Source organism: Anastrepha obliqua, chromosome 3 (genome assembly GCF_027943255.1).
Source record: "Anastrepha obliqua isolate idAnaObli1 chromosome 3, idAnaObli1_1.0, whole genome shotgun sequence".
NCBI lineage: Eukaryota > Metazoa > Arthropoda > Insecta > Diptera > Tephritidae > Anastrepha > Anastrepha obliqua.
The window spans coordinates 106,546,802-106,565,703 of NC_072894.1; the positions used below are offsets into that span (position 1 = coordinate 106,546,802).

The 18,902-nt window shown below is 41.0% G+C and overlaps 1 protein-coding gene across 1 annotated transcript in view; it reads right to left on the minus strand.

The window, feature by feature from the left end:
- LOC129242491 (gamma-aminobutyric acid receptor alpha-like) overlaps positions 1-18,902 on the minus strand; it is a 45,676-nt gene that overhangs the window by 14,029 nt on the left and 12,745 nt on the right. The window contains exons 3-4 of the mRNA XM_054879157.1: positions 16,460-16,680; positions 9,973-10,055 (exon numbers count right to left, since the gene is read on the minus strand). Coding sequence (XP_054735132.1) covers positions 9,973-10,055; positions 16,460-16,680 — 304 coding nt within the window. The remainder of the gene's footprint in view (positions 1-9,972; positions 10,056-16,459; positions 16,681-18,902) is intronic.

Sequence of the window (18,902 nt, forward strand, 5' to 3'; positions counted from 1 at the left end):
TAGTATCACAAGTACTCGTATTAAGAAAAAGATCAAATCATTATCTCTTGAAGGCCGAAGTAATCATATTTGTGAGCTTCTTAACTGGTGCTTTCTGACAAGATAAAGGTCAGGTTAGGTTGATCTGGCTGCCTGACCACCATCACATAGACTTATTGGTCCTTAGTGGCACCAGATAGAGCTTGACCCTTACGTTTCCTTATAGTAGGCTTCTTGTAATAGGCCTGTGTCTTTTGCGAATCTATGTAAGCTCTGAAGCTCTAATCACAAACAACAGCGCTTTTGACATCTCATCTCCAATTTCGTTTCCTGCAATGCCCTTATGTCCGGGTACCCAATAGATGTGTAACCGTCTGTTTGCGACTAGTCTCTCTTTGGCTGCCCTGGTCCTAAGAACGTGTTTGGTTGAAATATCATTTAAGTTTATTGCCTTTATTGCCGCTTGACTGTCAACGTATATATTTATGTTGGAGTTGCTTGATGTCCTTGCTAGTGCTATTTCTGCAGCCTTTCCTACCGCAAAGACTTCTGCTTGAAAAATACATGACAAGATAAAGTATCTGACTTATTCTATACAGTAAATTCTAGTGGAAGCTCAACAAGCAATAGAGGAGCGCATCTCCCATAAGCTAAGTTACTTGCTTTATGAAACCTTTATAAAACCAACAAAGTTGAATGAGGTCCTTCTAAGACAGGATTCGCTGGATAAAACTACTACTTTCTTATGCAAACGAGCATAAAATGCAAAGAGCTGGTATCATTGAAGTTTGTGGGACAATGAAAATCCCCCCTAGTCTAGCCTTTAAGACTATATCTTGTGTTGTAAACACAGTAAGCAAAGAAATGTTTGCCTCTAAGGTAAGAACGAGGGCTAAATGTTCAATGTAAAATACAGGTACTCCGATATTTGAAAAAAGTGTATGCTCATTTCCTCTAAGTCTTACCAGCGCACACTTGCGTTGGGTTAAAATGGAATCTTCTTCACTCATGACATATATCCTTAGTCATTAAAAGAGGATTGACCGGGTTTCACATCTGGAAGAAAATTTGAAATTGATTGGAGAAGCTGATGGAGAAGCCGTCTGCAAGGAACTCTTCCTTATACCAAATAACTGCGGTGTATTCCAAGTAGAGATATCCACTTTTAAACAAACAGTAGAATAGGAATGGTGGCGTACTAGGGCGACTAATGCTATATCCATTCCCTTTCAGTCGCAACTGAATTTTCCTATATCTTTATTATGAGTCGAAGAAACATTGAAGTAAATTATGTAGATGGTTGATAAGATAATTAGGTAGGTCATCGTTGAGGTGGGTTTAACGTGTAAACACAAAATGGGGGTTGTGGGGGCCTGTAGTCCGATTTTCTACAAATGCTTAGACAGTCACCCTTGAACGGCAGACCATTGCAAATCCTCGGGAGTTGCAAGCTCTTCATAAAAACCTATCTGCAGTTCGGAGAAGGCGTGAAAGCTCCTTTATTTGTTGAAAAACATTCAGCCGCACAACACAAACACCGGTGTAAGCTCCGAAAAATAGACATTTGTTTCTGCCATCACCTCCTCGTTTGAATAAAATCTTCTTCCCGCCAGCCATTTCTTCAAATCGGGGAGCAAATAGCAGTTCGATCGATTCGAGGGAGCCAAGTCTGAAGAATAGGGAGGGTTGGGAAACGAGTTGGAACTCTATCTTCTATTAAGTTTGCGACCATATCAGCTGCAGCGTGAGCTGGTGCGTTGTCGTAATGGAAAAAGAAAATCACTCGACTTCCCCGATTCAAACGAATGCCAAACACCAAAAATGATACCGATCTGGCTGGGACATGGTTTGTATTCTTTCAAAACATGGTACTCAATAAACATAATCTCGATACGTGGCAGTAGTTTCATCTCTCTAACTTTGTACGATCTTTTCAATTGGTATTATCTACAAGGTGGCGCAAAGTTTATCATGCGATTTTGGTTTTGAATAACTTTTTACAAAAAAATGCTTTGAGGGGTAAAAGTCTTTGCTTTGACTTTCACGCGGTCCATTTTTTACATGGATACAAGGTGGCGCAATATTAATCATCCAATTTTGTTTATGAATAATTTTTTTCTATGTAAAAAAATGACTTTGAGTGATTAAAATCTTTACGCTGACTCCCGCGGTTCATTGTTTATATAGATACAAGGTGGCACAAAATTAATCATCCAACTTTGTTTATAATATTTTTTTTCTATGTAAAAAAATTAATTTGAGTGAAGGAAGTATTTATGTGGACCTTCACAGGTGGCACAAAATTGATTATCCAATTTTGTGTATGAATAATTTTTTTTTCTATTTAAAAAATTAATTTGAGGGATGAAAATAGCTACAAGGTGGCGCAAAAACATTAAAAACTAACTTTGAGTGATCGAAATTTTTATTTTGACCTTTATGGGCTCTATTGCTTATGAATTTGTATAATGGTTGTCTGCTGTCTAGTTCACAAAACGTCAAATAAGATTGACGTACGTAGTTAAATATATAAATTTTGCCTTTGAGTGATTGATTTTGCGCCACCTTGTAGTAACTATTCTTAGTAGTAGTGAAAAGTGAGCGAGGCAGGAAAATTGTTTTTATTTCTCAATAATATTGGAGTAATTGCGGCCTCGGTAGTCTAGCGTAAGTGCCTAGCCTGCCATCCCGGAGGTTGTGGGTTCGAATCCTACGTAAAGCACTGTCCTCGCACTTTTCCAAATTTACTTAAAAATAAAAAAAACTCATTTGTGATCCTTCTGGTAGAAAAATGTAACACACAGATGGTGCTCCAAGCAGTAAGAAGGCCTTGTTCCTAAGCAACGACAGGTGGGCATTCCCACTACTTAGGGCTGATAGCGGCAGGCTAATCACCAACCCTGTCCGAAATCAAATATTATAAACTAACGAAGCCAACGCAAGTCAAGTCTTGTCGAGGGCCTATGCTCCCGAGAGGAGTGAACAAGGAAGAAAAAAAAAAATTGGGGTTAATAGGTAGGTAGGTAGGTAGGGTGGTTGTCGTAAGACGCACTTAGACCTTCGGCAGGTCCATTGTGATGCCACTGGAGCTTATCCTTACTCTACGTGTTCCCTTTCAAACCATCCGGTTGCTTTAATAAACGAGCAGAGCTTCGTTAGCTTTAGATGGGCTATATCCGCTACATCGGTTAAAAATGCTGTATCGAGGGTGCGCAGCCTTCTCCTAGCTAGGCTTTCACACTCACATAAAAGGTGTCTGACTGTTTCCTCTTCTTCTGTATTTAGACAGCTTCTACAGAAATCGAAGTAAGGTAGTCCTAACCTTCTAGCGTGGCTGCCTATTAAACAATGACCTGTTAAAACACCTATCATTTTTCTTATAGATTCCCTGTTGAATCTTAGCAAGATCTTCGATCGACCGCTGTTCCAGTTCGGCCATGTCTGTCTGCTTAGTTCGCAAGTTGTGAGGTTTTGCCAGATTGTATTTACCTTTTTGATGGTTTCCCTTTCTATAAGTAATTTACAGGTGGCTATAGGTATGGGTAGCAGTTCCTTATCCGGTTCGAGATCGAGCGTTGTACCGGCTCTTGCAAGTTCATCCGCCTTACAATTTCCTGGAATGTCTCTGTGGCCCGGTACCCAGATAAGGTGCACCTTGTAGCACTTAGATACGTCGTCTAGTAGTTTAAAACATTCTAGAACTGTTTTTGACGAGTGTGTTTTTGATTCCAGCGCTTTTATTGCTGCTTGACTGTCCGAGTAAATGAAGACTTCATTTGTGGATAATACTCTCGTTTTTATCTCTTTAAGCCCCTCTTTTATGGCAGTGACTTCCGCCTGAAATACACTGCAATGATCAGGTAAGCGGAATGATTGGCATACTCCGAGTTTGTCGGAGTAGACCCCTCCCCCTACTTTGTTATCCAGTTTTGAGCCATCTGTGTAGATGTTTACTTTATTTATCTTAACAATGAGCCCGTTATCCCATTCCTCTTTGGAAGGAAATACTGTGACGAAGGATTTATACAAATTGATGTCCTTGGTTCTACAGAAATCCGTTGTGTTGGGAATGCAGGGGAATTGTTTTAAAATTGAGGAGTGCCCTCTTTGGTTCGTTCTGAGTAGGCCGATTTCTCTTAGTCTGAGAGTTGCTTTGGCAGCTGTTTGCTTACCGTACTGCTCTATTGGTAAAATGTTAAGCATGATATTTAGTGCATCTGTGGGTGTGGTTCTGAGGGCTCCGCAAATGCAAAGACTGGCCATTCTTTGTACGTGTGCCATGGTTCTTTTGATGTACAATTTATCTAAAGCTGGCCACCATACTAATATGCCGTATGTTAGGATAGGTCTGACAATTGCCGTGTAAAGCCAATATACGATAGATGGGGAGAGACCCCAACTTAGTCCTATCAGCTGTTTACAAGAGTATAGTGCTATTGTCGCCCTTTTTACTCTATCTTCGACATTTGCCTTCCATGTTAGCTTTCGGTCCAGTATTAGACCTAGGTAGCGGGCCTCATCACTAAATGACAGTGCCGTTCCTCCTAGAGTCGGAGGAGTTATATTCGGTATTTTGTGTTTCCTGGTAAATAGGATTAGTTCAGTTTTATTGGGGTTGACACTTAGCCCATTTGCTTTTGACCAGTTTTCAACCATATTTAGTAAATCTTGCATGATTTCTATGAGTGTATTGGGGAATTTCCCCCTTACTACCATTGCAACATCGTCCGCATATGCTACTACGTGTTGTCCTCTCTCCTCTAGGCTCTTTAGCAATGAGTTTAGTGCCAGCACCCATAGGAGAGGGGACAGCACGCCGCCTTGAGGTGTTCCTCTGCTAACTTTTTTCTTGATCTCTGTGGCCCCTAGGGTTGCGATCACAAATCTGCTCAAGAGCATGTTTTTGATGAACTCAACCAGAGCTCCAGAGATCCCGAAATCCGTCAGTGCCTTTATTATGGTATCCGGTAGGATGTTGTTGAAAGCGCCCTCGATATCTAGGAAGGCTACCAGTGTGAATTCTTTGTTATACATTGACTTCTCGATTTCTGTAACAAGTGAGTTAAGTGCTGTTTCGGTTGATTTCCCTTTACAGTACGCATGTTGTGAGATGCTGAGCTTATTAGGGCTGATGTTAGCCCTAATGGTTCTTCTAGAATTCTTTCTAATGTCTTTAGCAGAAAGGAGGATAGGCTTATTGGCCTGAAATCCTTAGGTGTTGTGTGTGAACTTTTTCCCGCTTTAGGGATAAAGACCACTTTTACCTCTTTCCATGTTGATGGGACACTTTTCAGTTTCAGAGCGGCCTTAAATATGGCCGTCACCCACTCCATGATGTAGTTGAGTGAATGTTGTATTTGGGCCGGGAATAATCCATCTGGGCCCGGTGATTTAAATGGTTTGAACGTGTTCACTGCCCAGGTTATCCTAGTTTCAGTGATTATTTCTTCAATGTCAGAATTTGATCTTTCCGTACCATTGTCGATTACTACGTTAGATGATTCGTTGCAGGGAAAGTGCGTGTCCACTAGCAACTTCAACGTTTCGTCACTCGAAGTAGTCCAACTCCTGTCCGGTTTTTGGAGGTATCCGATGGGATTGTGTTTTTTTGAGAGGATTTTGCGCAGTCTGGAGGCCTCTGTGGTTCCTTCGATTTCTCCACAGAACTTTCTCCAACCAGACCTTTTCGCTTTCCTAACTTCTTTTTTGTAAATTTTTAGTTTACTGTGGTAGCAGTCCCAGTCTTTACTCTCCCGTGTCGCTTTCGCTCTGTTAAACTGTTTTCTGCTGTCGTTTCTTAATGTAGACAGGTCTTCTGACCACCAGGGCGGCTTTTTCTTCCCCTTATACCTACTTAAAGGGCAAGCCTTGTTTAGCGCAGTTCTACAGACCTCCGTAAGGGTTTGTACGTGTTCGTTCAATGATTCTCTGTCTTCAATAGTAATATTTTGGGAATTTGGAAGTCTTTCCTTAAGTTCCCGTTTATATATATGCCAGTTGGTCTTTTTCAAGTTCCTATTGGCGGGTGGAGCCCGTGGGTTGTTTCCCCCAAATTTAATTTCTATGTAGCGATGATCGGAGTAAGAGTGTTCATTCAGAACCCTCCACTGCGTCATCTTTCCGTAAAGGGTTTGACTTGCCAGCGTAATATCAAGAACTTCTTGTCTATTACGCGTAATAAATGTAGGTTCGTTGCCTTTGTTACACACTAAAAGCTTACTACATATAATATAATTAAAGAGAGACTCACCTCGTTCGTTTGTATCCGAGCTCCCCCATATGGTATGGTGGGCATTGGCATCACCTCCTAGTACTAGTTTGCGGTTGTGAGCTTTACAGTCTTCCACAAGGCTTCTTATTAGCGGTGACGGCAGTGGACCTGTGTCGTCTCCGGCAAAATAGAACGAGGTTTGCCAGGTGTTGCTTCCGCTCACTTCCCAGCTAACCGTCGTAGTATCTGCGTTACTGAAATTATGAATCATAAAGATATTAAGATGTACTTTTGCCATTATGCATGCTCTTTTAGTACCTTCACAATTAGTCTTATATACTTTATAACCTGGTGTCCTCAAACCGCAGATTTCGCCATTCCGTACCCAGGGTTCCTGGATGAGAACTACATCCGGCTGATCTTCTGCCAGACGATCCAGGAGGGCATGGCAGGCTTCTTTACAATGGTGTAGGTTTATCTGAAGAAGATGCATTAGCTGTTAACGTTACGTCTGGGTCTTCTTTGCTTTCGCATAAAAGTTCCCTTTCGGAATACTTACGCTGTTGTGTGGGATACTTACCCTCCCGTACGAAGTACAACCTCCCTAAGCCCATTTCTGAGCCTGAAGAGGCGTATTCTTCTTCGGTGGGCTGGTCGTCCTCGCTCATGGGCTCGATTTCACTCATGGGCTCCAGCTCCCTCATGGGCTTTTCGCTTTCTTTCGTGGCGAGGAACTCAATAGCATCCGTGTCGGTTTTGTAAATGTGGAGTTTCACCTTCACAAAACCGTACCGCAGTTGCCCGTCGCATTTCGCTAACGGTTCAATTGAGTTCTCCGTGAGGAGCAGGAGAGCCTGCATGGTGGCGCGCTTCTGCTCTTTCGATTCGTCCGCGCTGCTTTGGTTGGTGATGGTTTTGACGTATCTCCACTCCTGCGTTGGGATATCTGGATTGCAGACCCGGATGAGCTTCATAATCTCTACCGGGTCTTCGACGGTTGAAGGTAACCAAACCCTTGCTCGAGGCCTGGACGGAATATCCTTCCTGTCCACGACCACTAGCTTGGCATTTGGGTACACTTCTCCAACTTTGGAGATGGCCTCTTTGTACAGCTGAACCGATCTCTCATCGTCGCACGCTATTATTTTTATCTGGCCTTGGTGCCAGCCTAAGTCTTCGCACGCAGGCGGGGGGCCGGGGTTCTCCAGAATGACCTTCAGTGCCACTTTCGTTAGCTCGGCCTCTACCCATTTCCATTGGGCCTTGGGGATCATACCTTCAGGATGGTTCTGGTCCAGGACCCCTATGATAAAGCGGTCTTTTGCAACCTCCGCAAATGATTTTCTGGGCGTCACGCCCATTGGTTTGTGCCTTTTTGCACTCGGCTTATTCTCCTCCAAGGACCGCTGTCGTTTTGGAGCCGACTGTGTTGGTTTGAAGTCAGGGTTGAAATCAGGAATGATCGCTTTCGCTCTATCAATCGCCTCTTTCAACTCCTGAGACAATTCGCCTTCTTTTGGGTGAGTTTCGTGCACCCTCCTTAGGAGCCTGGCTGCATTTCTGCGATCCTGGTAGCTCGCTTTCGCTGGGTCTACCACCCTCACAAGCGGCCATCCTTCGGTACCGGAGCTAGCAGTAGCTGTGCTTCCGGTCGGGACCGTTTTTGGGGGCTGAATCACAGTAGATTGCCGGGCTAGTGCACCCCTACTTGTGCTTGGACCTGTGTCCAGCTCTGGTTGTGTGGCAGCTGGCCTCGCTTTCGCTGAAGTTGTCGCTGTGTGCTTTGATCGACTTATTTGGCCGATGGATGGAGTTCTATGTGAGCTCGGTGCAACCGTTGCTCTTATTGTGGAACTGTTTGTTCCTGTCGGTCTTTTCGAAGGAGGACCGATCTCCTTTTTTTTAATTGTTTTTGAAACGTCTTGCATGTTTGGACCCACGAGTGTCGGAGAAAGGATGTCCGCCCGTGCATAGCTCCGAACTACACGGGTAAGGCTAGTTATTACGGAGGGCGCCAGGTATCCGTAAGCTCCGTTCGAGACTTGGTTATTTGTTAGAAGGGCCCCAAGCCTGACAGATTCTCGGCACGGGTCGCATCACACCTTAATCCAGCCCTTCACCCCCGACCACGTTAAGAGTACTTTGGGTAGAGCTGTACTATTGAGGAGTATCGAACCCAACCCATAGTATCCTTAACTTAGCTAAGTACCTCCTATAAATAGGAAAACTGTGGTACTTATTACCAGCTGGCACCCTCGGGGAGGGTTCAGTGGAGGATTTTCGCCAGCCTTGGGGTTAATAGTAGTTGTTAATATTTTTAGTAGGTACATCAGCTCCGCATTTCTCTTTTAAGAGTCTCAAATAATTTTTTTTAATTTACTTATTTTTCTTTCATAGTCTTAAAACCATTTATCAGGACCAAAAACTTCGCAAAATTGTGAAAAAGGTTTGAAATATTTTTCTTCCTAAAAATGGTCACGGCGAAATTTATTTATTTCACCAACTGCGAACACACCTTACATGCATACATCTACCTATTTATAAAATTGTAAAAATTTCTCCAGCGCATCTTAAATTCCTGCCACACCATGCAATCAATTAAAGCCTTGAATGCGTTTGAATGTCGGACAGGCGGGCAGACATATTCATTAGAAAACCCGCTAAGCCCAACTAAGCCAATGCGCCGCCTCACAGCAATGCGACCACTCATACCCCTTCGGTTTTCGACCGCCTGTGGTACGCAACAAACAATAATGATTATGTACTTGGGATGCAGCAAACAGCGATTTACACAGCCATGCATCTGCGAGTATAGCAGCCAGCTCCTGCACGCGCGTATGCAAGTGTACAAGTGTGCGGGCATAGGCAATGCTTTTCAACCAACCTAAAAACGAATGAGCGAATAAATGAACTACAAATGGCTAACAACAGCTTAAGTTGTTTCCATAGTTGCGCTTTTACTAGCAGCGTTTTTCGGTTTTCTTATTGCCTTTTGTGGCCTTTTGTGGTGGCGATGTATTTTGCGCCGCTCCATAAGGACATTCATAAGGACGAGTGGGCAGCACAAGAGCTATTTAAATCATTTTAATATCACAAATCGCAGCAGGCTGGCAAAAAAGAAAACCGCCAGTAAAGTGGCGTAAAGCGATAAGCATGAAGGGTGGCTAGCGTTTGAGACTCATATTACTATACACATACATACATACATATGTACACATACTATTTGGCTAGAAGTAAGTAGTGCATATGTGTGCATTAGAGGGAGATTGCACTTCAAAGAAATATACATACATGTGTCATATGTGTGTGTATGTGTGCATAATGCATAAGTATTTTGTTGAATTGCATTTATAGTTAGATTGCTTTAATACTCGTACTTATAAACATACACATACACACACACAAGCACATGCATTTTGTTGTGTCCTCCGCTCATAAGTTTATTACTACGACTTTGAGTCGTCAAGGTCAATAGGCAATAAAAATAACTACTTCTGTATAGATATGCATGCAGTTATGGAAAAATAAGCACAAGTCTATAATATGGAGGCCTGCAGCGTTTTGCAACTCAAAAGACCTGCTTGCATAAGTTTAAGAAAATTAAACCAAAAATTGTGTTTTGATATGATGTTTTTGTAGTTTTGTATGTTTATATAGACATGCGCATATGTATGTGTATGTGTGCTGCCGCAAATGCACTCACTTTAGAAGTAGGGTGGCCTGATATTCAACTTATTTAGTAAGTTCTTTAGTAAGTTTTTGGCAGTTTACATTTCACTTACACGAGCCAAACTTTAGGGGACACTTTTGTATATCCATGGGGAAGTCTTCTAAATTCATTGGGCAGCCAGCTTTGATTGTTAATCTGAAAGTTAATATAAAAAAGAGGATATTAAAAGGGGAAAAAGTGAACAGAAGATTGATGCAAAGTACACAATTTAATGTCACATTGGAAATATGGAAACATGGAAATTCGAAAAACTAAATAAATTCATATCAGTTTATAAGACCTTTAAGCGCTTGATATTTATATGCATAAAATGAAATAACTTGATTACAAAGATTCCTTATGGTTAGACTAAGATTTCGTAGAAATACATACACCTAATTTGCCGCAACAAGGGTATCTAACCGTCACTTTTTTTTGGTTTCCATTGACTAATAGACCCAAGATAATTTCATTCAATATTTGGCCACAAAATTTTGCTTCGCGGCCGCTGTACCCGAATGAGTAAGTGCGTGACTACCATTCAGAATTCGGAGAACATGGGTTCGAAACTCCTTGAAACACCAAAATGAAGAAAAAGTTTTTGAAGTGAAACTTCTTAGGCGTCGATGGACGAGCGAGAAAGGAGAGTAAAATTTCAAGCCCATGCAACGTTTTGGGCATTTTCGTTCCGCGAGAGAGAAAAAAGATATAACGTAGAGGAAAAGGAGAGAGAGAGCTATACCTTATATAAATATATCTTAGATACACTTTAGGCTATTTTTCCTAGTTTTTACTTGTAGTGCTAATTTCTAGTGAGAAATAACACTGCCTACTTTTTGGTGCTTGTTTGTTGGTGCCAACTTGTGGGAAATATATTTTTGATGCCTACTTTTTGGCGTTATATTTCCTTGGTGCCTACTGTTTGCGGCGTTTTTTGGTCCCAATTTTTTGGCGTTTTTTGTTTTTTTTGTTTTTGGTGCCTACTTTTTAGCGCTTATTTCCGTTTCCTGGCTAGTGCTTGTGCGTACTATAAAGTGCTATCCCTTCCGGCGTCGGATTTATTGGTATTGCCTTGCGGTAATTTATGCCGTTGCTGCGGTCCTGGAACCGCTGCGTTTGTGCGGGTGATAAACGCTCGGAGTAGAGCGCGTTGTTGCCACAGTTTGTGTCCGGCGTTTACCTACACCGGTCGAACCTTGTCCGTTTTTTGTAAATTTTGTCCATTTGTATTCTCTGCAAATATTGTGAAATTATTTAGATATATATTCTTTCTCTCTCTCTCCCTCTTTCTTTGTCTGCCTTGAAGGTTTCACTTCTGTTATGCGTACTACGCTATATGCACTTTTTCTAATTGCGGTCGCCTCTCGGCAGGCACTGGCAAATCTTCGAGTGTATTTCTCTATGAAAAAAGCCACTCATAAAAAACCAACTGCTGTTTGAAGGAGGCATAGGTAGGTAGGTGTTATAGTGGTTGACAGTTGACACACCTAGGCCTGCTGTAGGCCCATTGTGATACCACCAGGGCTGTCCGCTCTCGTCACTCTACATTGTCCTCATGGAACTAACCTGTGGCTTTAATATAAGGTTGGCTAAAAAGTCTTGCGGTATTTCCGCAAGCTTGTCTTTGCAAGCGCGTAGTTCTAGTTGTATTCGTCGCATCGGTTCACGCTAGAGCTTTTTGGAAAGCTCTTTTCACGTGCTAACACGTGTTTGATTAATTGTTGTTTGCTTTTAGTCGTTCGTTAGTTATAGCGTCGCAAACATGGAGCAAAATAAAGAGAAAATACGGCATATTTTACAGTACTACTACGATGAAGGCAAAAATGCATCTCATGCTGCCAATAAAATTTGTGCAGTTTATGGACCCGATACAGTTTCCATTTCCACCGCACAACGATGGTTTCAACGTTTTCGTTCTGGTGCAGAGGTGATGGAAGATGCGCCACGGTCCGGAAGGCCTGTCGTCGAAAATTGCAATAAAATCGCTGAATTGATCGAAAGAGACCGGCATAGTAGCAGCCGTAGCATCGGCCAAGAGCTGGGCATGAGTCATCAAACCATTTGAAGAAGCTTGGATTCAAAAAGAAGCTCGATGTATGGGTGCCACACGACTTGACGCAAAACAACATTTTTGCCCGTATGGATGCATGCGAATCGCTTCTGAATCGCAACAAAATCGACCCGTTTTTGAAGCGGATGGTGACTGGCGATGAAAAGTGGGTCACTTACGACAACGTGAAGCGCAAACGGTCATGGTCGAAAAGCGGTGAAGCTGCCCAGACGGTGGCCAAGCCTGGATTGACGGCCAGGAAGGTTCTTCTGTGTGTTTGGTGGGATTGGCAGGGAATCATTCACTATGAGCTGCTCCTCTATGGCCAAACGCTCAATTCGGACCTGTACTGCCAACAACTGGACCGCTTGAATGCAGCACTCAGGCCATCTTTAATCAACAGAGGCCGAATCGTCTTCCATCAGGACAACGCCAGGCCACACACATCTTTGGTGACACGCCAGAAGCTCCGGGAGCTCGGATGGGAGGTTCTTTTGCATCCACCGTATAGTCCGGATCTCGCACCAAGTGATTACCACCTATTTCTGTCCATGGCGAACGAGCTTGGTAGTCGGAAGTTGTCCTCCAGAGAGTCCTGTGAAAATTGGCTCTCCGAGTTTTTTGACAATAGGGAACCGAGCTTCTATAAGAGGGGCATTATGAAGTTGGCAACTCGTTTGGAACTCGTCATCGAACAAAACGGCGCATATTTGACTTAAATCGCAATTTTATGAACAATTGAAAGTTCAATAAAAATACCGCAAGACTTTTTTGACAACCTTATATATCTCACAAGGCTTGTTATTTTTATATTGACTACTTCTGCCATGTTATTCAAGGAAAATTTTCCTAAAATATTGGATCTTCTTCTATTCAGAGCCATTCACCCGCATATAAAGTGTTCTATAGTCTCCTCTTCTTCAATGTCGTTACAGCTTCTGCAATAGTCGTTGCAGGGTGCTCCCAATTTGCTGTATCACAATAACGGCTTTATAGCCCTCCAAGAACAGTAACTCTGGTAGCATTCGCCATACGTGCTGCTACAATAAAAACAACAAGCAGAAGGCACTTAGATAATTTTCCGTGCTATTCTTCTAAAAAGTAGAACTCCCTACAATTGGAGGGTTCTGAAGTCATATGCCACATCCGAACGGCATATGGTTTTTATGTTTTTTTTCTGTCAGAAATACACTCGAAGATTTGCCATTGCTTGTTCAGAAGCGTCTGCTATTAGAAGCGGCTTTATCTGTCATTTGATGTTTCAGACTCACAACGAGTTTCGAGTCCGGGGCAACCGAATGCTACTCACATATAAACTTACTCGGCTATGGAAGTGGACGCAGATAATTTCGTTAAGATGATTTAATACATTTAACCAACGGTTAAAGCAAAAGCATACCCAAAGTTTTTTTTTCTAAATTCTAATTAAAAAGTTTGAAATTTTGATGGAAATTGAAGAAATGTTTATAAATCTTGGCATTTGTTATAGAATGAGAGACTCTTCCTCTTTCGCTTTCTCGCAGATTCTACAATAGTGGAAATGAGGCATGTTCAATCTTACGACCTAGAAGGCAGTGGCCTGTGATCAAAGTAACTAACATAGAGACATTTTTCTTTGATTGGTAACGCTTTGAGCGGTCCACTCTGGTCAAATTCTTTTTTACATTTTTAGTGTTAGCTGAAGTGACAATGCAGGTTGAGAGAGATATATCTACAATAGGGCGGGTCGATTTAAAAATCGCTCATTGCTCTGTGAAAATCGTATTCTAGGGATCAACATGAAAAAATCAGCTAAATGGCTATGTTTTTTCTTTATTTTTATTTATTTATAATAAAATTTATTATTTATTTATAATAATATCTATTTTTTCTCTTAAGAAATTTATTTAGTCAGAACATATGTAAATGAAAAAATTAATTTAAGTGAGTTATAGAAAAGAAATTAAAAAAATCGACCTAAATTGGGGGACATCAGAACTCGTTTTAGAGGTATGGTTCCTTCGGCAAAGTTTCTTATTTTGATCCCTAGAATATGATTTTCACAGAGCAATGGGCGTTTTTTTTTGCCTTCCCACAAAAGACACTAAAAGTTCGACCCAAATTGGGGGACATCAGAATTCGTTTTAGAGGTATGGTTCCTTCGGCAAAGTTTCTTATTTTGATCCCTAGAATATGACACAGAGCAATGGGCGATTTTTTTACCTCCCCACAAATCGACCCGACCTAATCTACAATCTCCATAGCAAGAGGGAGGCGAGTGGTAGTACCTTCTCTGGCTTAATTGACTACCTTACAATTCCCTGGTATGCCACTATGCCCGGGCACCCATATCAAATGCATGCGCAAATTTTCCGCCTTCTCGTTAAAAGATGCTTGGAATTTGCCACTTGACTACCAGAATAAATACTAGGTTGTTCAATATGTTTTGCCGTTCGATAAGAAAAACACAATTTTATGGTTTGAAATACACTTTATTATTCAGTATAGTCTCTGTGAGCATCAATACACTTGTTTCAACCAGATTCGAATTTATGAATTCCATTCCTGAAGTGAGAACCTGGAAGGGCTGCAAAATACGCTTCCACAGCTGTTATGACCTCATCATTTGGTGAAAAACGCTTTCCAAGCATGAATTTTTTTAGGTCTGGAAACGGATGGAAGACGTCAGGGGTCAAATCTGATGAATACAGTGGATGCTCCAACAACTCGAACTTTATTGCATTGATGTTGGCCTTTGTCAAAATTATGTTGTTACACGGTGCTTTGTCCTGATGAAAAATAATTTTGAATTTTGAATTTTTCTTTTGCAAACTGAGTCTTTTTTCACGAAATTTTTCCTTCAGCTAGTCTAAAAGGTTATAATAATATTCAGAATTTATTGTTTTACCACTTTACCAGTAATCCACCAATGAAATCCTTTCGCATCCCAAAAAACTGATGCTAACACCTTCTTGGCTGATTTCTGGACACGAACTCGTTCCGGAGCCGAAGAGCCACTCTTTAGCCTCCTGTTTTCATTTAGGATCATGGTGATAGACCCCAGTTTCATAAGCAATGATGAAACGATGCACAAAATCCACTTTATTCTTTCGAAAACGCTCAAAATGTTGCTGAGAAAGTCGCATTCGAATGTGTCTTTGTACCATTGTTAGCGAATGCGACGTCCATTGTGCACACAGTATCTGAAACCCATTTTTTTCCTTGTTCACTCCCCTTGGGAGCATAAGACCTCGACAGTACTTGTCTTGCGTTGGTTTCGTTAATCTATTTGATTTCTGACAGGGTAGGTGATTAGCCTGCCGCTACCAGTCCTAAGTGGTGGAAATGCCCACCTGTCATTGCTTAGGGTCAGCTTCTTCTTACTGCTTGGAGCGCCATCTATGTTTCACATTTTTCTGGCAGAAGGATCGCACAGAAGGTTGAGAACTTCGCTAAATTTGGTGTGTCTGCACTATTACCGCGGCCGCCCGCTTCCTCTTACTGGTGCGATGCTTATTTCATTAGCCCCAATGCTAATAATATGCTGACTATTGTGCGGGAGTAAGGAAGGAAAGGATAAGTTTTTGGGTTTGAGGAATGAGATTCTTGTTTTTGTTTTCTTGCTGTAAGTGGGTTTCGAACCCACAACCTATGGGATGGCAGGCGAGTGCACTTAGCCTTGACTACCGAGGTCGCACCTAAAACCCAATACTTCAGTCAAAATATTGCTTACACTGCCCAATGCCTAGGCATTCTACTAAATCTCTTTCAGTATTTTTCTGTATTTTTTCTACGATTTCTGGTGTTGTTTAAATTCCTTTTAAACCTTACAAAAATCAGCGCACGATACTTGAATTTTTCCATTGTAGAAAATACTGTCACGCGTCGATACTAAATGACTTGTAATCAAAGAATGAGCTGACAGATTCAAAAAGAAACTGCACATACGGTTATATGAAGAGTGTACCAACATAAACAAAAAAACTTAGGCTAATACCAACGTCCTCACTTATCGAACCGCAAAACTTATTGAACAACCTAGTATAGATTTCTCTAAAGGTAGTCACATTTTGCCTAACCAGACACCTAGCAGACCACATTAATGGCAAGAATTTCAGCCTGATAAAGAAAACGAGTTGAAATGCGTATTTTTGGCTTCTTAGAGTAGATGACAAAGTCAAGCAGTTTTTCCGACCAGGTAAACAATAGTCAACAGGATTACTTGGACCCAAGCTGCGTTATGGCCGAGTGTCCAAGACCTAAATTGGGCCACTGATTAGTTGCGGCAAGCCGAGCAGCATTCCTTTTATCAACCAAGTAGAGGAGGTAAGAAGAGAGGAGTATTCAGAGCTTCAGAAAACATACATAGAACTAACCCATTTTTCTTTTTTTTTTTCAATTGAGTTAAAGGCGATCGCATCCTCCTACTCTTGCTCTTTATTAATTCTTAATACTCGTATTGTCTGATATTTGTTCTAAATTACCATTAGTGGAATGTCCAAAATATTGAAAAATAATTGAAATAACTCACCTGCTCGAATACAACACCCTGCCATTTTGATAGATTCGTACAAATTTATTTGGTGTTGTTATGGTGTGTAGATAACTTTGTTTACCGTTATAGAAATATGTATCTGGTTTCCAAATGCGCGCCAACATCGAAACACTCAAAGCCAATGTGTCTTGTGCGCCTTTGAAGGCTAAACGTTTATCCACCCATGACTGACGGAAATAGCAATCCATGGAATAGGTCTGCAAAAATGAATAAAAATACTCGTATTTGTAAAAATACTTTCCTTGAGGCAAATGAAATTGCCACAGAGAATCCACTCTCGAGGTGCTAAGCAATCAAAATGAAAAGGCGTCGTGTTGATTAAATATCGTAACAGCAGCAAATGGCAAATGGCGTGTGTGTGTATGTGTGCGTGTGTGGGTGTGGGTGTCAGAAAAGCGACTGTGGTGGCTAAATCAACAAATAAATGCTAAATAACAAATCAAAGGCAGTCTATGCGTGACTATCGTCGTCTAATCGTTTGCCTCCTTTTCGCTTGCCCCTTCTTCTTTGCTGACTTTAATTGGTTTTGATTTGTGAAATTGGAAATGAGTAAATAAATTACTTGAGCTTTTTGCGTTTTCGACATACAATAATTATTAACAAGTGCTTACGCCCAATTTGATTGAATTTGTATGTTTTTGCTTAGAAGCTGTTGAAGTGCAAATAGTGAAGGTGGGTAATATTGCCGCTTGCTCATAAAATGCATCAAGGATGTCGAGTAAGAAAAAAAGAATTGAATTGCAAAAGCACACAAATGGCAGCTGTTTATGATTAATGTTTTGTATGCATTTTTGACGTGATAACGTCTTATAATTCGATTTAACAGGCTGCACGCACGAAACAATGTGTCGTTACCTTGCTCATTACTGTTCATATGTAGTTACCTTGCTCATTACTGTTCATATGTAGTTACCTTGCTCATTGCCGTTACCAAAATGTGTCGTTACCTTGCTCATATGTAGTTACCTTGCTCATATTAGTGTTACCTTGCTCATATGTAGTTACCTTGCTCATTACTGTTCATATGTAGTTACCTTGCTCATTGCCGTTACCAAAATGTGTCGTTACCTTGCTCATATGTAGTTACCTTGCTCATATTAGTGTTACCTTGCTCATATGTAGTTACCTTGCTCATTAGTGTTACCTTGCTCATATTAGTGTTACCTTGCTCATATGTAGTTACCTTGCTCATTGCATTGAATGAACTGCAAGCGAAAGCGCGGAAGGAACGACAAAGCAAACAAAGCAAACGAACGGCAACGTTCGACATCTTGCTCTCCCCTACTTATGTGAGCGTATATATGTATGTATATGCGCATATGTACATATATAAATTCACATATTTGTTTTGGCATATGCCTTCTTATTGATTATTATTAATTTGATTTACTTGAAGAATTTAAAATAAAACCAAGTTTGTTAATAATACCTGTTGTTTTAATGTTATTATTATTATTTTTTTATTATATCTGAAGGAAAAAATGTATGGTAATATTCACCATATCTATACTAATATTATAAAGAGGAAAACTTTGTTTGTTTGGTTGTAATGAATAGGCTCAAAAACTACTGGACCGATTTTAAAAATTCTTTCACCATTCGAAAGCTACATCACGAGTAACATGGATTATATTTTATTTTGGAAATAGGGCTCGAGATATAGGTCAAAACGTGGACCCGGGTAACCTTCGGATGTGTATGTACAATATGGGTATCAAATGAAAGCTGTTGATAAGTGCTTTAATACGGGGTAATTTTCATACCTATTGATGACTAGGGTCTGGAAATATATGCCAAAACGTGGACCCGCCGTGTCTTTGCACCGAATTAAACCAAACTTACACACATTGTTAAGTAGGTATTGAAGATGATTTCCGTATAGTTTGAATACCTATTGGTAGATAGGGTCTCGAGATATAGGTCAAAACGTTGACCCGGGTAACCTTCGGATGTGTATGTACAATATGGGTATCAAATAGAAGCTGTTGGTGAATGCTTTAGTTCAGAGTATTTCCATCCGCTCCGTGACTAGGGTCTCGAGATAAAGACCAAAACGTGGACCCTAGAATGTGTTTGTACAATATGGATATCAAATGAAAGCTGTTGATAAGTGCTTTAATACGGGGTAATTTTCATACCTATTGATGACTAGGGTCTCGAAATATATGCCAAAACGTGGACCCGGGTAACCTTCGGACGTGTATGTACAATATGGGTATCAAATGAAAGCTGTTGGTGAATGCTTTAGTACAGAGTATTTTTCATGCCGCTCCGTGACTGGGGTCTCGAGATATAGGTCAAAACGTGGACCCGGGTAACCTTTGGTTGTGTATGTACAATATGGGTATAAAATGAGAGCTGTTGATAAGTGCTTTAATACGGGGTAATTTGTTATGTTATGTTATGTTATGTTATGTTA